The following is a 23,042-nucleotide window of genomic DNA, read 5'->3' as shown; positions in this document are numbered from 1 at the left end:
TGGAAAACTGAACATATGTTCTCACTCATAAGTGGGAGCTAAGCTATGAGAATGAAAAGGCATGAGAATTATACAACGGGCTGGGCGCGGTGGCTCACACCTGTAATCCCAACACTTTGGGAGGCCAACGTGGGTGGATCACGAGCTCAGGAGATCGAGACAATCCTGGCCAACATGGCGAAACTCCATCTCTACTAAAAATACAAAAATGGCTGGGCGCGGTGGCTCACACCTGTAATCCCAGCATTTTGGGAGGCCAAGGCGGGCGGATCACAAGGTCAGGAGATCGAGACCATCGTGGCTAACACGGTGAAACCCCATCTCTACTAAAAAAAAAAAAATACAAAAAATTAGCCGGGCATGGTGGTGCGTGCCTATAGTCCCAGCTACTCGGAGGCTAAGGCAGGAGAATGGCGTGAACCCGGGAGGCGGAGCTTGCAGTGAGCCAAGATCGCGCCACTGCACTCCAGCCTGGGAAACAAAGGAAGATTCTGTCTCAAAAAAAAAAAAAAAAAATTAGCTGGACACGGTGGCAGGAGCCTGTAGTCCCAGGTACTCAGGAGGCTGAGGCAGGAGAATTGCTTGAACCCGAGAGGCAGAGGTTGCAGTAAGCTGAGATCATGCCACTGCACTCCAGCCTGGGTGACAGAGTGAGACTCTGTCGCAAAACAAACAAACAAACAAAAAAGATACAATGGACTTTGGGAATTCAGGGGGGAAAGGGTGAAAAGGGGGTGAGGAATAAAAGACTACAAATTGGGTTCAGTGTATACTGCTTGTGTGATAGGTGCACCAAAATCTCACAAATCACCACTAAAGACATTATAAATGTAACCAAAAACTACCTGTTCCCCCAAAGCCTATGGAAATTAAAAAATAAAATAAAAAAAGAAACAAGATATAACAGATCAAGCCCACAAAGAACATCCAACATTAGAATTATCAGACACAGACAATTTAGTGCCCAGCTAAACATACAAAAATTAGCTGGGCACACACCTGTAATCCCAGCTACTCAGGTGACTGAGGTGAGAGGATCACTTGATCCCAGGAGGGATCCCAGGAGTGCAACACTGCACTCTAGCTCTTAAGGAAGTAAAAGAGAATTCCTGTTCTGTAAATAATAGACTAGGTAATTCAGACCAATTCTCCTACTGAGAAAAACTGCAAAAACATGATCAAAAAATTTTTAAATCTGTTTGAAAGTGCTAACAAGGAAATGAAAATTACAGGGCCATGATTCTGGAGAAAAATGAAAACTGGCCAGGTGCGGTGGCTCATGCCTGTAATCCCAGCATTTTGGGAGGCCGAGGCAGGTGGATCACCTGAGGTCAGGAGTTTGAGACCAGCCTGGCGAACATGGTGAAACCCTGTTTCCACTAAAAGTACAAAAATTAACTGGGTATGCTGGTGCACGCCTGTAATTTCAGCTACTTAGGAGGCTGAAGTGGGCAAATCGCGTGAACCTGGGAGGTGGAGGTTGCAGTGAGCTGAGATTGCACCACTGCACTCCAGGCTGAGAGACGGAGCAAGACACTGTCTGAAAACAAAAAAAGAAAAAAGAAAGAAAAGAAAAGAAAAGAAAAAGGAAATCCAAAGTAGTGAGTCTAGCTTTTGGAGCCACATTTCCCACAACTGTGTTTTCAGACACCTGAAAAGGTGTCAGAAGCTAAGAAGGTGACCAGAGATATTTTCACTTATGCCTGGCAGGGATATGAAAGAAAAATTAGACACGAAGGCCTAACAGAAGGGAAGGTCCTAGGAAACTTTTCATACTACACCCTAGGAATAATGATGAACTAGAAATATACCAGTTTTCTTTGGGACTGAGGTATATTTCAAATCATCACAATCTCTAAAGCTGGATTAAGACGAACCCAGATTACTAGTACACCTAGATGTCTACCAGAAGCAATCATGATTACCTCTAGGGTAAAATAACACCATAGCAGACCTCAACTTATTTCTACAGCGGTTCCCATACAAAGCTCAGCGCTCAGTAAAAAACAATCAGGCACACCAGGAGTAAAAACAGCATAAAAGGAAATCTACAAAAACAACAGGCTATAAAAAATAATCCACTGAGAACCAGAGTCAAATTATCAGACATACTGACTTTTAAAAATTGAGGTGAAGTTCACATAACATAAAATTAACCATTTTAAAGTGAACAATTCAGTAACATCTAGGGTATTCACATTACGCAGCCACCACCTCTATCTTGTTCCCAAAATCAGACACAGATTTTAAAAATAACTAAACTTAATATATTCAGAGACACAAAACAGAATTTCAGCAGAAAGCTAGAAACCAAAGACACTAGAAATTCTAAAACTAAAAAACACAATAACCAAAAGAAAATATCCAGAATAAAGTATCAAAAGACAAAAGGAAGAAACATAAAGAATAAACATGAGCACGCCCAAGATGGCCGAATAGGAACAGCTCCAGCCTCCAGCTCCCAGGGTGAGCGACCCAGAAGACGGGTGATTTCTGCATTTTCAACTGAGGTACCGAGTTCATCTCACTGGGGCGCATCGGACAGTTCGCACTGGTCTGCAGTGGACCAGCGAGAGCTGAAGCAGGGCGAGGCATCACCTTACCTGGGAAGCACAAGGGGGAAGGGGATTCCTTTTCCTAGCCAAAGGAAATTGAGACACACAACACCTGGAAAATCGGGTAACTCCCACCCTAATACTGTGCTTTACCAAGGGTCTTAGCAAACAGCACACCAAATTATATCCCACATCTGGCCCAGCGGGTCCCACGCCCACGGAGCCTTCCTCATTGCTAGCACAGCAGTCTGAGATCTAACTGCAAGGCAGCAGCAAGGCTGGGGGAGGGGCGCATGCCATTGCTGAGGCTTAAGTAGGTAAACAAAGCCACAGGGAAGCTCGAATTGGGTGAAGCCCACCACAGCTCAAGGAGGACAGCCTGCCTCTGTAGACTCCTCCTCTGGGGACAGGGCATAGCTAAACAAAAAGCAGCAGAAACCTCTGCAGAGATAAATGCCCCTGTCTGACAACTTTGAAGAGAGCAGTGGATCTCCCAGCATGGAGTTTGAGATCTGAGAACAGACAGACTGCCTGCTCAAGTGGGTCCCTGACCCCTGAGTAGCCTAACTGGGAGACATCCCTCACTAGGTGCAGACCAGCACCTCACATGGCAGGGTAGACCCTTGAGACGAAGCTTCCAGAGCAAGAATCAGACAGCAACACTCGCTGTTCAGCAATATTCTATCTTCTGCAGCCTCCACTGCTGATACCCAGGCAAACAGGGTCTGGAGTGGACCTCAAGCAAACTCCAACAGACCTACAGCTGAGGGTCCTGACTGTTAGAAGGAAAGCTAACAAACACAAAGGACACCCACACCAAAACCCCATCAGTACATCACCATCATCAAAGACCAAAGGCGGATAAAACCACAAAGATAGGGAAAAAGCAGTGCAGAAAAGCTGGAAATTCAAAAAATCAGAGCGCATCTCCCCCTCCAAAGGAACGCAACTCATCGCCAACAATGGAACAAAGCTGGACAGAGAATGACTTTGACGAGTCGAGAGAAGAAGGCTTCAGTCGATCAAACTTCCAGAGCTAAAGGAGGAACCACGTAACCAGCGCAAAGAAACTAAAAACCTTGAAAAAAGAATGGATGAATGGATAACTAGAATAATCAATGCAGAGAAAACCTTAAAAGAACTGATAGAGATGAAAACTGTAACACGAGAACTACATAACAAATGCACAAGCTTCAGTAACTGACTCAATCAACTGGAAGAAAGAGTATCAGCAATTGAAGATCAAATGAATGAAATGAAGCGAGAAGTGTAGAGAAAAAAGTGTAAAAAGAAATGAACAAAGCCTCCAAGAAATATGGGATTATGTGAAAAGACCAAATCTACATCTGATTGGGGTGCCTGAAAGTGACAGGGAAAATGGAACCAAGTTGGAAAACACTCTTCAGAATATCATCCAGGAGAACTTCCCCAACCTAATAAGGCAGGCCAACATTCAAATTCAGGAAATACAGAGAACGCCACAAAGATACTCCTCAAGAGGAGCAACTCCAAGACACATAATTGTCAGATTCACCAAAGTTGAATCGAAGGAAAAAATGTTAAGGGCAGCCAGACAGAAAGGTCGGGTTACACACAAAGGGAAACCCATTAGACTAACAGCAGATCTCTCAGCAGAAACTCTCCACGCCAGAAGAGAGTGGGGGCCAATATTCAACATTCTTAAAGAGAAGAATTTTCAACCCAGAATTTCATATCCGGCCAAACAAAGTTTCATAAGTGAAGGAGAAATAAAATCCTTTACAGACAAGCAAATCTTAGAGATTTTGTCACCACCAGGCCTGCCCTACAAGGGATCCTGAAGGAAGCACTAAACATGGAAAGGAACAACCGGTACCAGCCATTGCAAAAACATGCCAAAATGTAACGTCCATCGATGCTAGGAAGAAATTGCATCAACTAGCGAGCAAAATAACCAGCTAATATCATAATGACAGGATCAAGTCCACACAAAACAATATTAACCTTAAATGTAAATGGACTAAATGCTCCAATTAAAAGACACAGATTGGCAAATTGGATAAAGAGTCAAGACCCATCAGTTTGCTGTATTTAGGAGACCCATCACACATGCAGAGACACACATAGGCTCAAAATAAAGCAAAATCTACCAAGCAAATGGAAAACAAAAAAAAGCAGGGGTTGCAATCCTAGTCTCTGAAAAAACAGACTTTAAACCATCAAAGATCAAAAGAGACAAAGAAGGCCATTACAAAATGGTAAAGGGATCAACTCATCAGGAAGAGCTAACTCTCCTAAATATATATGCACCCAATACAGGAGCACCCAGATTCATAAAGCAAGTCCTTAGAGACTTACAAAGAGACTTAGACTCCCATACAATAAAAATGGGAGACTTTAACACCCCACTGTCAACAATAGACAGATCAACGAGACAAAAAGTTAACAAGGATATCCAGGAATTGAACTCAACTCTGCACCAAGCAGACCTAATAGACATCTATAGAACTCTCCAACCCAAATCAACAGAATATACATTCTTCTCAGCACCACGTCACACTTATTCCAAAATTGACCACATAGTTGGAAGTAAAGCACTCCTCAGCAAATGTCAAAGAACAGAAATTATAACAAACTGCCTCTCAGACCACAGTGCAATCAAACTAGAACTCAGGACTAAGAAACTCAATCAAAACCGCTCAACTACATGGAAACTGAACAACCTGCTCCTGAATGACTACTGGGTGCATAACGAAATGAAGGCAGAAATAAAGATGTTCTTTGAAACCAATGAGAACAAAGATACAACATACCAGAATCTCTGGGACACTTTTAAAGTAGTGTGTAGAGGGAAATTTATAGCACTAAATGCCCACAAGAGAAAGCAGGAAAGATCTAAAATTGACACCCTAACATCACAATTAAAAGAACTAGAGAAGCAAGAGCAAACACCCTCAAAAGCTAGCAGAAGGCAAGAAATAACTAAGATCAAAGCAGAACTGAAGGAGATAGAGACACAAAAAACCCTCCAAAAAAAATCAATGAATCTAGGAGCTGGTTTTTTGAAAAGATCAACAAAGTTGAAAGACTGCTAGCAAGACTAATGAAAAAGAAAAGAGAGAAGAATGAAATAGACGCAATAAAAAATGATAAACAGGATATCACCACCAACCCACAGAAATACAAACTACCATCAGAGAATACTACAAACACCTCTATGCAAATAAACTAGAAAACCTAGAAGAAATGGATAATTTCCTGGACACTTACACTCTCCGAAGACTAAACCAAGAAGAAGTTGAATCCCTGAATAGACCAATAGCAGGCTCTGAAACTGAGGCAATAATTAATAGCCTACCAACCAAAAAAGCCCAGGACCAGACAGATTCACAGCCGAATTCTACCAGAGGTACAAGGAGGAGTTGATACCATTCCTTCTGAAACTATTCCAATCAATGGAAAAAGAGGGAATCCTCCCTAACTCATTTTATGAGGCCAACATCATCCTGATACCAAAGCCTGCCCAGAGATACAACAAAAAAAAGAGAATTTTAGACCAATATCCCTGATGAACATCAATGTAAAAATCCTCAGTAAAATACTGGCAAATCGAATGCAGCAGCACATCTAAAAAGCTTATCCATCATGATCAAGTGGGCTTTATCCTGGGATGCAAGGCTGGTTCAACATTCGCAAATCAATAAATGTAATCCAGCATATAAACAGAACCAAAGACAAAAACCACATGATTATCTCAATAGATGCAGAAAAGGCCTTCAACAAAATTCAACAGCCCTTCATGCTAAAAAGTCTCAATAAATTCGGTATTGATGGAACGCACCTCAAAATAATAAGAGCTATTTATGACAAACCCACAGCTAATATCATACTGAATGGGCAAAAACTGGAAGCACTTCCTTTGAAAAGTGGCACAAGACAGGGATGCCCTCTCTCACCACTCCTATTCAACATAGTGTTGGAAGTTCTGGCTAGGGCAATCAGGCAAGAGAAAGAAATCAAGAGTATTCAGTTAGGAAAAGAAGAAGTCAAATTGTCCCTGTTTGCAGATGACATGATTGTATATTTAGAAAACCCCATTGTCTCAGCCCAAAATCTCCTTAAGCCGATAAGACACTTCAGCAAAGTCTCAGGATACAAAATCAAAGTGCAAAAATCACAAGCATTCTTATACACCAATAACAGAGAGCCAAATCATGAATGAACTCCCATTCACAATAGCTTCAAAGAGAATAAAATACCTAGGAATCCAACTTATAAGGGATGTAAAGGACGTCTTCAAGGAGAACTACAAACCACTGCTCAGTGAAATAAAAGAGGACACAAACAAATGGAAGAACATACCATGCTCATGGATAGGCAGAATCAATATTGTGAAAATGGCCATACTGCCCAAGGTAATTTATAAATTCAATGCCATCCCCATCAAGCTACCAATGACTTTCTTCACAGAATTAGAAAAAACTGCTTTAAAGTTCATATGGAACCAAAAAAGACCCCGAATTGCCAAGACAATCCTAAGCCAAAAGAACAAAGCTGGAGGCATCATGCTACTTGACTTCAAACTATACTACAAGGCTACAGTAACCAAAACCGCATGATATTGGTACCAAAACAGAGATATAGACCAATGGAACAGAACAGAGTCCTCAGAAATAATACCACACATCTAAAGCCATCTGATCTTTGACAAACCTGAGAGAAACAAGAAATGGGGAAAGGATTCCCTATTTAATAAGTGGTGCTGGGAAAATTGGCTAGCCATAAGTAGAAAGCTGAAACTGGATCCTTTCCTTACTCCTTATACGAAAATTAATTCAAGATGGATTAGAGACTTAAATGTTAGACCTAAAACCATAAAAACCCTAGAAGAAAACCTGGGTAATACCATTCAGGACATAGGCATGGGCAAGGACTTCATGTCTAAAACACCAAAAGCAAAGGCAACCAAAGCCAAAATTGACAAATGGGATCTAATTAAACTAAAGAGCCTCTGCACAGCAAAACTACCATCAGAGTGAACAGGCAACCTACAGAATAGGAGAAAATTTTTGCAATCTACTCATCTGACAAAGGGCTAATATCCAGAACCTATAAAGAACTCAAACAAATTTACAAGAAAAAAACAAACAACCCCATCAAAAAGTGGGCAAAGGATATGAACAGACACTTCTCAAAAGAAGACATTCATACAGCCAACAGACGCATGAAAAAATGCTCATCATCACTTGCCATCAGAGAAATGCAAATCAAAACCACAATGAGATACCATCTCACACCAGTTAGATTGGCAATCATTAAAAAATCAGAAAACAACAGGTGCTGGAGAGGATGTGGAGAAATAGGAACACTTTTACACTGTTGGTAGGACTGTAAACTAGTTCAACCATTGTGGAAAACAGTGTGGCGATTCCTCAAGGATCTAGAACTAGAAATACCATTTGACCCAGCCATCCCATTACTGGGGATATACTCAAAGGATTAGAAGTCATGCTGCTATAAAGACACATGCACACGTATGTTTATTGCGGCACTATTCACAATAGCAAAGACTTGGAATCAACCCAAACGTCCATCAGTGACAGACTGGATTAAGACAATGTGGCACATATACACCATGGAATATTATGCAGCCATAAAAAATGATGAGTTCGTGTCCTTTGTAGGGACATGGATGCAGCTGGAAACCATCATTCTCAGTAAACTATCACAAGAACAGAAAACCAAATACTGCATGTTCTCACTCATAGGTGGGAATTGAACAATGAGATCACTTGGACACAGGAAGGGGAACATCACACACCAGGTCCTATTGTTGGCGGGGGAGGGGCGGATAGTACCTAATGTAAATGATGAGTTAATGGGTGCAGCACACCAACATGGCACACGTATACATATGTAACAAACCGGCACATTGTGCACACGTACCCTAGAACTTAAAGTATATAAAAAAAAAAATGCTGGAAAGTTTCACTCCAAAATGAGCTTTGAGTAACAAAAATACAAAAAAGAATAAACATGAAAGACATACGGTAGTCAATGATAAATACTAATGGAATTGGACTCCTGGGGAAATTGAAAAGAGAAAATGGGGCAGAAACAATATTTGAAGACATAATAGCTAAGAATGTACCCAAACTCATAAAAGCCATCAAGCCACACATTCAAGAAATGCTGCAAAATCAAAGGAAGATAAATCAAAAGAAAACTTGCCTAGGCACAAAGTAAAAATGCTTTAAAACAAAAACAAGTTGTGTATGGTGGCTCATGCCTGTAATCCTTGCACTCTGGGTGGCCAGGGCGGGCAGATCACTTGAGTCCAGGAGTTCAAGACCAGCCAGGCCAACATGGTGAAACCCCATCTCTACCTAAACATACAAAAATTAGCTGGGGACACACCTGTAATCCCAGCTACTCAGGTGACTGAGGTGAGAGGATCACTTGATCCCAGGAGGTGGAGGGTGCAATGAGTCAAGATTGCACCACTGCACTCTAGCCTGGACAACAGAGCAAGACTCTGTACCAAAAACAAAAAACAATCAACCAAAAACAAGGATAAAAATAGTAAAGGTAGTCAGAGATATTATAAATTGCCTTCAAAGGAGCAGCAAATAGATTGACAATTCAATTCTCAGCAGAAACAATGGAATCTAAGAGATAATGAAATATTTCAAATGCTGAAAGAAAGTAACTACCAACTTATAATTTTATACCCAGTGAAAATATTCATCAAAATTAAGGTGACAAATACCAAGGGTTGATGAGGACAAAAAGAAACTAGAAATCTCATACACTGGTCAGAATGTAAAATGATAGAGCTACTTTGAAAAAGTCTGACAGTTTCTTAAAAACTTAAATGTGAGGATTGCTGCCAAGATGGCTGAAAAGGAACAGCTCCGGTCTGCAGCTCCCAGTGAGATCGACATAGACGGCGGTTGATTTCTGTGTTTCCAAACTGAGATACCAAATTCATCTCATTGGGACTGGTTGGACAGTGGGTGCAGCCCACGGAGGGCGAACTGAAGCAGGGTGGGGTGTCGCCTCACCTGGGAAACACAAGGGGTCAGAGAACTCGCTCTACTAGCCAAGGGAAGTCAGGAGGGACTATGCAGTGAGGAACAGTGCACTCCAGCCCAGATACTGCGCTTCTCCCAGTCTTCACAACCCAAAGACCAGGAGATTCCCTCCAGTGCCTACACCACTAGGACCCTGGGTTTCAATCAAAACTGGGTGGCCATTTGGACAGACACCGAGCTAGCTGCAGGAGTTTTTTTTTTTCATACCCCAGTGGCACCTGGAATTCCAGTGAGACAGAACCGTTCACTCCCCTGGAAAGGGGACTGAAGCCAGGGACCCAAGTGGTGTGGGTAGGTGGGTCCCATCTCCATGAAGCCCAGCAAGCTAAGATCTGCTGGCTTGAAATTCTCGCTGCCAGCACAGCAGTCTGAAGTAAACCTGGGATGCTTGAGCTTGGTGGGGTGAGGGGCATCTGCCATTGCTGAGGCTTGAGTAGGCAGTTTTACCTTCACAGAATAAACAAAGCCTCCTGGAAGTTCAAACTAGGCAGAGCCCACCACCGCTCAGCAAGGCCGCTGTGGCCAGACTGCCTCTCTAGAGTGCTCCTCTGTGGGCAGGGCATCTCTGAAAAAAAAGGCAGTAGCCCCAGTCAGCGGCTTATAGATAAAACCCCCATCTCCCTGGGACAGAGCACCTGGGGGAAGGGGCGGATGTGGGCACAGCTTCAGCAGACTTAAACGTCCCTGCCTGACGGCTCTGAAGAGAGTAGTAGATCTCCCAACACGGCATTCAAGCTCCTCTAAGGGTCAGACTACCTCCTCAAGTGGATCACTGAACCCCGGGTCTCCTGATTGGGAGACACCTCCCAGTAGGAGCCGACAGACACTTCATACAGGAGAGCTCCAGCTGGCATCTGGCAGTTGCCCCTCTGCAACAAAGCTTCCAGAGGAAGGAACAGACAGCAATCTTTGCTGTTCTGCAACCTCTGCTGGTGATTCCCAGGCAAACAGGGTCTGGAGTGGGCCTCCAGCAAACTTCAGCAGACTTGAAGCAGAGGGGCCTGACTGTTAGAAGGAAAACTAACGAAGAGAAAGGAGTAGCATCAACATCAGCAAAAAAGATGTCCACTCAGAGACCCCCATCATAAGGTCATCAACATCAAAGACAAAAGGTAGATAAATCTACGAAGATTGGAAGAAACCAGCACAAAAAGGCTGAAAATTCCAAAAACCAGAACGCCTCTTCTCCGAAGGATCACAACTCCTTGCCACCGAGGAAACAAAACCAAATGGAGAATGAGTTTGACAAACTCACAGAAGTAGGCTTCAGAAGGTGGGTAATAACAAACTCCTCCAAGCTAAAGGAGCATGTTCTAACCCAATGCAAGGAAGCTAAGAACCTTGAAAAAAGGTTAGACGAATTGCTAACGAGAATAACCGGTTTAGAGAAGAACATAAATAACCTGATGGAGCTGAAAAACACAGCATAAGAACTTCGTGAAGCTGGTCAGGTGCGGTGGCTCACCCCTGTAATCCCAGCACTTTGGGAGGCCGAGGCAGGCAGATCATGAGGTCAGGAGATCAAGACCATCCTGGCTAACATAGTGAAACCCAGTCTCAACTAAAAATACAAAAGATTAGCCGGGCATGGTGGCAGGCGCCTGTAGTCCCAGCTACTTGGGAGGCTGAGGCAGGAGAATGGCGTGAACCTGGGAGACGGAGCTTGCAGTGAGCCAAGATCGTACCACTGCACCCCAGCCTGGCGACAGTGCAAGACACTGTCTCAAAAAAAAAAAAAAGAACTTCGTGAAGCATACACAAGTATCAACAGCCAAATTGATCAAGCAGAAGAAAGGATATCAGAGATTTGAAAATCAACTTAATGAAATAAAGCAAGAAGACAAGATAGAGAAAAAGGAATGAAAAGGAATGAACAAAGCCTCCAAGAAATATGCCACTATGTGAAAAGTCCAAATCTGCATTGGATTGGTGTCCCTGAAAGTGATGGGGAGAATGGAACCAAGTTGGAAAACACTCTTCATGATACTATACAGTAAAACTTCCCCCACCTAGCAAGACAGGCCAACATTCACATTCAGGAAATACAGAGACCACCACAAAGATACTCCTCAAGAAGAGCAACCCTAAGACACATAATCGTCCAATTCACCAAGGTTGAAATGAAGGAAAAAATGTTAAGAGCAGCCAGGGAGAAAGGTCGGGGTTACCCACAAATGGAAGCCCATCAGACTAACACCAGATCTCTCTCCAGGAACCCTACGAGCCAGAAAAGGAGGGGGGCAATATTCAACATTCTTAAATAATTTTCAACCCAGAATTTCATATCTAGCCAAACTAAGCTTCATAAGTGAAGGAGAAATAAAATCCTTTACAGACAAGCAAATGCTGAGAGATTTTGTCACCACCAGGACTGCCTTAAAGAGCTCCTGAAGGAAGCACTAAACATGGAAAGGAACGACCGGTACCAGTCACCACAAAATCATACCAAACTGTAAAGACCACAGTCCTGATGAAGAAACTGCATCAACTAACAGGCAAAATAACCAGCTACCATCTTAATGACATGATCAAATTCACACATAACAATATTAACCTTAAATGTAAACGGGCTAAATGCCCCATTTAAAAGACACAGACTGGCAAATTAGATAGTCAAGATCCACTGGTGTCCTATGTTCAAGAGACCCATCTCACTTGCAAAGACGCACATAGGCTCAAAATAAAGGGATGGAGGAATATTTACCAAGCAAATGGAAAGCAAAAAGAAAAAAAGAAAAAAAGCAGGGGTTGCAATTACCTAGTCTCTGATAAAACAGACTTTAAACCAACAAAGATCAAAAGAGACAAAGAAGGGCATTGCCTAATGGTAAAGGGATCAGTGCAACAACAAGAGCTTACGATCCTAAATATATATGTACGCAATACAGGAGCACCCAGATTCATAAAGTTAAGTTCTTAGAGACCTACAAAGAGACTCAGGCTCCCACACAGTAATAGTGAGAGACTTTAACATCCCACTGTCAATATTAGACAGATCAATGAGAAAGAAAATTAACAAGGATATTTAGGACTTGAATTCAGCTCTGGACCATGCGGACCTCATACACATCTACAGAACTCTCCACCCCAAATCAACAGAATATACATTCTCAGCACCACATCACACTTATTCTAAAATTGACCACATAATTGGAAGTAAAACACTCCTCAGCAAATGCAAATAAAACAGAAATCCTAACAGTCTCTCAGACCACAGTGCAATCAAATTAGAACTAAGGGTTAATAAACTCACTCAAAACCGCACAACTACATAGAAAGTGAACAACCTGCTCCTGAATGACTACTGGGTAAATAACAAAATGAAGGCAGAAATAAAGATGTTCTTTGAAACCAATGAGAACAAAGACACAATGTACCAGAATCTCTGGGACACATTTAAAGCAGTGTGTACAGGGAAATTTATTAACACTAAGTACCCACAAGAGAAAGCAGGAAAGATCTAAAATAGACACCCTAACATCGCAATTAAAAGAACTGGAGAAGCAAGCACAGACAAACTCAAAAACTAGCAGAAGACAAGAAATAACTAAGTTTACTGCAGAAATGACGGAGCTAGAGACATGAAAAACTCTTCAAAAAAAACTCAATGAATCCAGGAGCTGGTTTTTTGAAAAGATCAACAAAATAGATAGATTGCTAGCCAGACTAATAAAGAAGAAAAGAGAGAATAATCGAAGAGACACAATAAAAAATGAGAAAGGGGTTATCCTCACTGATCCCACAGAACTACAAACTACCATCAGAGAATACTATAAACACCACTACACAAATAAACTAGAAAATCTAGAAGAAATGGATAAATTCCTGGACACATACACCCTCCCAAGTCTAAACCACGAAGAAGTTGAATCCCTGAATAGACCAATAACAGGCTCAATAATTAATAGCCTACCACCAAAAAAAGTCCAGGACCAGATGGATTCACAGCCGAATTCTACCAGAGGTACAAAGAGGAGCTGGTACCATTTCTTCTGAAACTATTCCAATCAATAGAAGAAGAGAGAATCCTCCCTAACTCATTTTATGAGGCCAGCATCATCCTGATACCAAAGGCTGGCAGAGATACAACAAAAAAAGAAAATTTCAGGCCAATATCCCTGATGAACATCGATGTGAAAATCCTAAATAAAATACTGGCAAACCAAAAAATAAAAAAAATAAAAATAAAATAAATAAATAAAATCCTGGCAAACTGAATCCAGCAGCACATCAAAAAGCTTATCCACCAAGATCAAGTTGGCTTCATCCCTGGGATGCAAGGCTGGTTCAACACATGCAAATCAATAAACGTAATCCATCACATAAACAGAACCAAAGGCAAAAACCACATGATTATCTCAATAGATGCAGAAAAGGCCTTTGACAAAATTCAACTGCCCTTCATGCTAAAAACTCTCAATAAACTAGGTATCAGTGGAACATATCTCAAAATAATAAGAGCTATTTATGACAAACCCACAGCCAAAATCATACTGAATGGGCAAAAACGGGAAGCACTTCCTTTGAAAACTGGCACAAGACAAGAATGCCCTTCGCACCACTCCTATTCAACATAGTATTGGAAGTTCTGGCCAAGGCAATCAGGCAAAAGAAAGAAATAAAGGGTATTACTTTTTTTTTTTTTTTAATTTTATTTTTTTTGAGACGGAGTCTCGCTCTGCCACCCAGGCTGGAGTGCAGTGGCGGGATCTCAGCTCACTGCAAGCTCCGCCTCCTGGGTTTACGCCATTCTCCTGCCTCAGCCTCCCGAGTAGCTGGGACTACAGGCGCCCGCCACGTCGCCCGGCTAGTTTTTTGTATTTTTTTTGTAGAGACGGGGTTTCACCGTGTTAGCCACGATGGTCTCGATCTCCTGACCTCATGATCCGCCCGTCTCGGCCTCCCAAAGTGCTGGGATTACAGGCTTGAGCCACCGCGTCCGGCCTATAAAGGGTATTACAAACAAGAAAAGAGGAAGTCAAATTGTCTCTGTTTGCAGATGACATAATTGTATATTTAGAAAAGCCCAAAATCTCCTTAAGCAGACAAGCAACTTCAGCAAAGTCTCAGGATACAAAATCAATGTGCAAAAATCACAGGCATTCCTATACCAATAAGAGATAAACAAGGCCAAATCATGAGTGAACTCCCACTCACAATTGCTACAAGGAGAATTAAATACCTAGGAATACAACTTACAAGAGATATGAAGGACCTCTTCAAGGAGAACTACAAACTACTGCTCAAGGAAATAAGAGAGGATACAAACAAATGGAAAAATATTCCATGCTCACGGATAGGAAAAATCAATATCGTGAAAATGGCCATACTGCCCAAAGTAATTTATAGATTCAGTGCTATCCCCATCAAGTTACCATTGACTTTCTTCACAGAATCAGAAAAAACTACTTTAAATTTCACATGGAACCAAAAAAGAATCTGCATAGCCAAGACAATCCTAAGCAAAAGGCTGGAGGCAACACACTACCTGACTTCAAACTATAGTACAAGGCTACAGTAACCAAAATAGCATGGTAGTGGTACCAAAACAGATATATAGATCAATGGGACAGAACAGAGGCCATAGAAATAACACCACACATCTACAACCATCTGATCTTTGACAAACCTGACAAAAACAAGCAATGGGGAACAGATTCCCTATTCAATAAATGGTGTTGGGAAAACTGGCTAGCCATATGCAGAAAACTGAAACTGGACTCCTTTCTTATACCTTACACAAAAAATTAATTAAAGATGGAATAAACACTTAAACGTAAGACCTAAAACCATAAAAACCCTAGAAGAAAACCTAGGCAATACTATTGAGGACATAGGCATAGACAAAGACTTCATGGCTAAAACACCAAAAGCAAAGGCAACAAAAGCCAAAATAGACCAGTGAGATCTAATTAAACTAAAGAGCTTCTGCACAGCAAAAGAAACTACCATCAGAGTGAACAGGCAACCTACAGAATGGGAGAAAATTTTTGCAATCTATCCACCTGACAACAACCCCCTCAAAAAGTGAGTGAAGGATATGAACAGACACTTCTCAAAAGAAGACATTTATGTGGCCAATAAACATATGAAAAAAAGCTCATCGTCACTGGTCATTAGAGAAATGCAAATCAAAACCATGAGATACCATCTCACACCAGTTAGAATGGTGATCATTAAAAAGTCAGAAAACAACAGATGCTGGAGAGGATGTGGAGAAATAGGAACACTTTTACACTGTTGGTGGGGGTGTAAATTGGTTCAATCATTGTGGAAGACAGTGTGGCAATTCCTCAAGGATCTAGAACCAGAAGAAATACCATTTGACCCAGCAATCCCATTACTGAGTATATATCCAAAGTATTATAAGTGATTCTACTATAAAGACACATGCACACGTTTATTGCAGCACTAGTTACGACAGCAAAGACTTGGAGCTAACTCAAATGCCCATCAGTGATAGACTGGATAAAGAAAATGTGGCACATATACATCATGGAATACTACGCAGCTGTGAAAAAGGATGAGTGTATGTCCTTTGAAGCTGGAAACCATCATTCTCAGCAAACTAACACAAGAATGGAAAACCAAACACCGCATGTTCTCACTTATAAGTGGGAGTTGAACAATGAGAACACATGGACACAGCAAGGGGAACATCACACACTGGGGCCTGTCAGGGGGTGGGGGGCTAGGGGAGGGATACCATTAGGAGAAATACCTAATGTAGATGATGGGTTGATGGGTGCAGCAAACCACCATGGCAAGTGTATACCTATGTAACAAACCTGAACGTTCTGCACATGTACCCCAGAACTTAAAGTATTAAAAAAAAAAAAAAAAACTTAAATGTATACTTACCATATAACTCAGGAATTCCAATTCTAGGTATCTACCCAAGAAAACTGAAAGCATATGTCCACACAAATATTTGAACATACAGTTTACAAGAGCTTTCTTTGTAATAGCCAAAAACTAGAAACAACTAAAATGTCCATCAACAGAAGAATGGATAAACAAACTGTGGTGTATCCATACAATGGAGTACTTCTCAGCAATAAAAAGGAATAAACTATGCGTATGTGCAACTACATGGGTGAATCTTGAAATAATTATGCTGAATGAAAAAAACTGAATACCAATTATATCAATAGCCCATGCCATCTGAATTGTCTTTTCCCAAAAGTCTTTCAATATACCTCAAACATTTGCAAACTTCCTTGACTTCTTTGCATATACATACAAAACCAATGTTTCCTTTCTCCCAACTACAAAACACGCAGCACTAAACCATTCTAAAATGGGAAGCAACTGTATACCAAAAATAGAAGAATGTGTCTTAAACTATGAAATAATTATTCTCCACAGGCATTTGCATCTTCTCAAGACAGCAAAGATTGATTAGTATGGTCAAGAATAGAAGTTGACACCTCAAAACATGCCACTTTGGTATAAGGATTATTCTGAGTTGAAGGCAACTAAGACGATAACACAAGAAAAGCTCTCTGCCCTTCCTTTATTAGCCTAAAGGAGTACATAAATTTGTACAGAAATTAATCCAGTGACAACCCTGGATCCTTATTAGCCCAGAGGTGGCACTAGAGGACTCAACATAACCAACTTTACTGACTAGCCCTTATCTTCCGTTAGTCCCTGATATATTTACCTTCCCACAGTTTGCTTCCCTAGAGACTCAAAGTCTTTTTCCTTTGTCTTGCCACTTCTCTGAAAATTTACTGGTGGTGGCTGTTGTTAAGATGCTATAGAAGTCCAAGTTCTAGCAATCTCTTTGAGCCCAACATCCATGGGTTTCTCCCATGTATATATGATATATTCATAAACTTGTTTGTTTTTCACATGTTAGTCTTTTGTTATAGAGCCCTGATTGAGAATCTGAAAGGATAGAAGTAAAAATATTTTTTCCTTCTCTATAATAGAATAAGATGTTTGACTAGTATGAAATGAGGCAACCTAGCAACATTCAGGGACAGCAATTCCTTGGGTTTGCTGATTTCTGTTGACACTCTATAAAGTACCCATCAGAGACTTAAAAAAACAAACAACTAATTTCAGTTGATCATATTAGGACAGATAGCCTTCCCCAACCCCAGGTACCCACTCCTCAATCCTATTTGCCTTTCCCCTTCTATGGGTGACTGAAACATGAAACCTCCTCTGTACCAATTTATAAGCTACAGGACAAATCTTTGGGACCTGGAACAAAGAGCTAAAGGCACGATAAATCATTTATGATAGATGAAACCATTTGATAGAAAATACATGGCATTACATTCAAGTCACCCCTTACCAATGAACTCTCATGTATCTGTTCTTTGAAGTGCTTAAAACCCTGGTAAATTTGTAAGCCTTGTATTTCTAATAATTTAATTTTGTTATTAATTATATCTCAACCTCTCTGAAAGACAAATAGATATCTTCCCCAACAAAGACCACTGGTCTTCCCTGCTCTGAACTCATTCACTCAGCCAAAGACCCAGCACAGCACCTTTACAGCTTCTGATGGCTGCTTTTCACACCAATAAGTCAATGATTTAAAGAGTTTCAGATTTCCACTTGCCCTATAAGAGCAAGGTCAAAACCAATGCATACAGAAAATATTTCCAAAATACCCCTCCTTTTAGAGAGATGTTATAAATATACTATCGATGAGGAAAGCAACCTTGTTAACAAAGCCAACCTAGGCCGGGCACAGTGGTTCACGCCTATAATCTCAGCACTTTGGGAGGCTGAGGCGGGTGGATCATGAAGTCATGAGTTCGAGACTAGCCTGGCCAAGATAGTGAACCTCCATCTCTACTAAAATACAAAAAATTAGCCGGGCATGGTGGTGCATGCCTGTAGTCTCAGCTACTTGGGAGGCTGAGGCAGGAGAATCGCTTGAACCTGGGAGGCGGAGGTTGCAGTGAGCCTAGATCATGCCACTGCACTCCAGCCTGGGCGACAGAGCTGAACTCTGTCTCAAAAAAAAAAAAAAGCCAACCTAAAAATATAGCATTCTAATGGTAGAGGAGTTTGTCAAACAATGTCTTCTCTGAAACTATGATCAATATCAGCAGTTCTAGTACTGCCTGCCCCAAGCTGGCACGTAAACAAGGTCAGAGCACCAACTGCCTCTGTCCTCATACTAGAACTCCCTAGTATCTCTGGTTAATTCTCTTGGACTCCATGGAATTTATACTAACTCATCTGATTCTTCCAATACTGCCAGCATACACTGAGGGGACTTCCAGACCCTGCCTGATGAATACTGCTCCCTTTTAGATAGCCTGAACTCACATATGCAAAGGTATATATAGTGTTGTGTCAGCAAAACCACTAAAATAAGAACTTAATGTTTATTTTTTTTTTTTGAGGCGGAGTCTCGCTCTGTCGCCTGGACTGGAGTGCAGTGGCCGGATCTCAGCTCACTGCAAGCTCCATCTCCCAGGTTTACGCCATTCTCCTGCCTCAGCCTCCCGAGTAGCTGGGACTACAGGCGCCGCCACCTCGCCCGGCTAGTTTTTGTATTTTTAGTAGAGGCGGGGTTTCACCGTGTTAGCCAGGATGGTCTCGATCTCCTGACCTCGTGATCCGCAATGTTTATAATGATATAATGTTGGTAAAGATCAGAAACATCTCACACAACTAAACATTAGTTACCAGCACAAGATTCATTTCCTTTAATCACAATAAACACCCACGTTTTAAGCTTTTAAAATTAGAAAGTTAATTATTTAATGTCATAAAATTTCTGTTTTAGACATAAAAAGTTGTAGATGCCAGCCAGGTGCAGTGCCCCACACCTGTAATCCCAGCACTTTGGGAGGCCGAGGCAGGCGCATCGCTTGAGCTCAGGAGTTTGAGACCAGCCTAGGTAACATGGCAAAAGCCTGTCTCTATAAAAAATACAAAAATTAGCCAGGCATGGTGGCATGTGCCTGTAGTCCCAGCTACTCCAGAGGCTGAGGTGGAAGGATCACCTGAGCACAGGAGGCAGAGGTTGCACTGGGCCGTGATTGCGCCACTGCACTCCACCCTGGGTGACAGAGCCAGACGCTGTCTCAAAAAAGTAAAATCCCAGCACTTTGGGAGGCCGAGGCGGGCGGATCACCAGGGCAGGAGATCGAGACCATCCTGGCTAACACGGTGAAACCCCGTCTCTACTAAAAATACAAAAAATTAGCCGGGCGTGGTGCCGGGTGCCTGTAGTCCCAGCTACTGGGAGGCTGAGGCGGGAGAATGGCCTGAACCTGGGAGGCGGAGCTTGCAGTGAGCCGAGATCGCGCCACTGCACTCCATTCAGCCTGGGTGACACAGCGAGACTCCGTCTCAAAAAAAAAAAAAAAAAAAAAAGTAAATAAGTAAAGTTGTAGATGCCTATTAGATTTCCAGTAGAGATATCAAGTAGGCAACTGGATATGAGTCTGGAATTCGGGGAGAGGATGGGGCTACAGATATAAATTTTGGATCCTATATTAGATTGAGATTACCAAGGGAATCAAAGTATATAGGAAAGAGAAAAGATCTAAAGACTGAGCACTGGAGAATTCCAACACTAAGAGCCTAGGGAGATGAGGGGAAAAAAACAGCAAAAGAAATTAGAGAATGATCAGTGAGGTCAGAGGGAAACAAAGAGGACATTCTGGAAATCAAGTGAAGAGAATTTCAAGGTAGCGGTGATAGGCCAAAAAAGGTAAAAAACACCGAATCAAACAACGTGGAAGTCACCTGGGACCATAATGAGATGTTTTAGTACTAACTAACCATCATCTAGGAATTCATAAGTCAGTACCTGTAAAGTTTTCTGCTCCTTTTGAAGATCTTTTATTTTATTCTGTTGCTGGCAAGCCCTATTTAGTGATTCATCCTCCAATTCACCAATTTTGGATTTCACACTCTCCATAATTTGTTCCAAGTCATTAGCTCGTTGTTCTTGATTGGTTGCTCGGCTGTGCTCTAGCTGAAGTTCATTTCTAAGTTAACAGACATACAATTTCTTCCCTTAGTATTAAAAAATAAATCAAATTACCAAACATATCCATATAACAACGTATTGACTTTCTAAAGTTTCTTTGCATTCTCTTTATCCAAAATGCTTGGAATCAGAAGTAATTCATATTTCAGATTTTTTCAGATTTTGGAATATTTGCATCGTACTTACTAGTTAAGCATCTCAAATCTGAAAATCCAAAATCCAAAATGCTCCAATAAGCATTTCCTTTAAGCATCATGTTGGTGCTCAAAAAGTTTCAAATTTTGGAGCCTTTCAAATTTTCAGATTTGAGATGCTCATCCTGCAACAGAAACTAATAGAAGAAATATAGGGTACATTAAACATATATGCTAAGTTATTACCAACATATATGCTAAGTTTAATAGGTAAATCTTTACCTATTAAAATTTTACCTATAAAAATATTTTTTAGTTTAGTATTTCATCAAAATGGGAAATTAAATTTCAAGATTGTTTTCAATGCAGTTATTTTTAGAATGCATACAAACAATTCAAAAGAAATATTTTCCATTTTCTTACCTAAGCTGCTGATTAGTTTCTATAAGCTCCTGTATCATGTTCTGTTGACGTGATGTTTCTTCCACCAACAATTTCAAATTCTGTCTCATCCTTTGTGATGACTGTTTGTCAAAAATGATGAGATCTACATTTTTAAAAGTATATAATACAGATAGTAAAAATAAAAGGCAAAAGATTTAAGATAAAAAAATTTTTAAGGAAAAATACTTTTTACCTTAATCAGCAAGAAGAGGATCTAATTACCTTTGAGATCTGTTCTTCTGACTAGAGACAAAGGTTTTAAGCCATGCATCATCAATAGCACATTTATGCTTTCCCATTCTGCTTCTTCCTGCTACAATTACAAAGACAGGAAAAAGGGTCAACTTTAAGATATAAAGTGAAGAAATTCTCTCGTATATAATTTCCTGCATTTTCAGAATAGAACTTTTTCTTCAAAAGTTTTAAGTATAAATGTTTATGCATATACAATATCCAAAAAACACATTTATTGTTTCTAGCAAAATTAGTAATAGATTAGAAGTATGTAAACAAACACAAATTGTTGCATTATACAGAATACTCACATGTAGGCCTCAATGGACAAAACCAACAACAATAAAAACACCTTGTAATTTCAGTGAATCAAACAACTCTAAGGTTTCAGATTTAATAAGCCAAACCACGCCTTGCTCAGAATAAACAGCTGCACACTAGGCTATAATAACTGAATAGTAAAGAAAAGGTGAGTCACTTCTAAGTATCACTTTCATAATGACTAGGGTCACAAAAAAATCAAAACATACCTGACTAGTTGGAGCCAATATTTCAGACAGCTCCTTGTCAAATGGACAAGGTCTAACTATAAAAAGAAGCCTGTCCATCTGGATAACTGACTCTAACAGAATCACACTGAAAGATGCTCTCAAAGTCAAACAAGTCTTTCTTTTTGACTGTTTACTTTTTCCTCCTTTTTTTTGAACCTCCTCCCACTCATAACTTTTCCCTCATTTATGCTTTAGTCTTTCTGATCACAGAGTTTAACTACGTGGTAAACACAACTAAAATTATCACTGATGTTTGTTTTAGGAGCCAAAAGCTCTGAGTTAGTGTCTCAGAACATCTACTGTAACTCATAAAAATAAAATGCTCTATATATAATAAAGTCACATATTTTGAATGATTAACTTATACATATTGTTCCCTGATACCTGTTACATTTTAAGGTAAAGTAATTGTAAATTCTGAAAATAGTTGGGAATGGCATTTTCCAAAGTACATGCTACAGAACACAAGTCTAATGAAAAGTTCATCAAACTAGTGTTAAGTAGGTATGAAATGTTGTATACTAAATCCTCCCTTTGGAGTCTAATATTGTGAAGTCTTAGAGTAATTAAACCATTTCATAGTCTTTAACCCAGCATTTCCCAAAATTATGAGAAAAGAATCCTTTTAAAGTCAAATTTTCCTGTTTGCAGATGTAGCATTCTTTGGCACATATTTTGAGAAGTAATGTCTTAAAATATTTTAAGTTTACCTGTTTTTCAATCATAAGTCTGTCTGATGGTTGATTGGAATCCTGAGGTTTAGGGGCTACCGGAAACATCGTTTCTTTCGTAGAATCAAAAGAAACAGAAATTGGCAATTAAAAAATTTGAGTTGCCTAAATGAAAAAAGACAAAAAGTGCAATAGGAGTTAAAGAAAAGTATATTTAAAATAATCCACTTCTCTTGCAGGGCAATTCAGGTCATTCCTGCAGCAAAACTTTATGACTTCTTAGATAGCAGATTGTAAGACTCCTTTGAATAAACCCTATCTTATAATATTCTCCTCTGGAAATAAAGTATTCTGGGATTTTACACATATACCACACACACACATCCTCTGTCCTGTCCCACCCCC

The 23,042-nt window shown here is 40.6% G+C and overlaps 1 protein-coding gene across 9 annotated transcripts in view; it reads right to left on the bottom strand.

Moving 5' to 3' along the window:
- CEP70 (centrosomal protein 70) overlaps nucleotides 1-23,042 on the bottom strand; it is a 112,885-nt gene that overhangs the window by 62,433 nt on the left and 27,410 nt on the right. For 6 of the 9 annotated variants that reach the window (XM_033212519.1, XM_033212520.1, XM_033212516.1 and 3 more), the window contains 4 exons: nucleotides 22,677-22,802; nucleotides 21,404-21,494; nucleotides 21,161-21,284; nucleotides 20,421-20,601 (listed from right to left, as the gene is read on the bottom strand). In XM_033212519.1, coding sequence (XP_033068410.1) covers nucleotides 20,421-20,601; nucleotides 21,161-21,284; nucleotides 21,404-21,494; nucleotides 22,677-22,745 — 465 coding nt within the window. In that variant the 5' untranslated portion in view covers nucleotides 22,746-22,802. The remainder of the gene's footprint in view (nucleotides 1-20,420; nucleotides 20,602-21,160; nucleotides 21,285-21,403; nucleotides 21,495-22,676; nucleotides 22,803-23,042) is intronic. The other 3 variants (XM_033212522.1, XM_033212518.1, XM_033212523.1) reach the window with 2 other exon arrangements.

Source organism: Trachypithecus francoisi, unplaced genomic scaffold (assembly GCF_009764315.1).
Source record: "Trachypithecus francoisi isolate TF-2019V2 unplaced genomic scaffold, Tfra_2.0 Lachesis_group0, whole genome shotgun sequence".
Classification (NCBI taxonomy): Eukaryota; Metazoa; Chordata; class Mammalia; order Primates; family Cercopithecidae; genus Trachypithecus; species Trachypithecus francoisi.
Note: the sequence above shows the minus strand (reverse complement) of the source record. Positions and strands in the feature narration are given on the sequence as shown.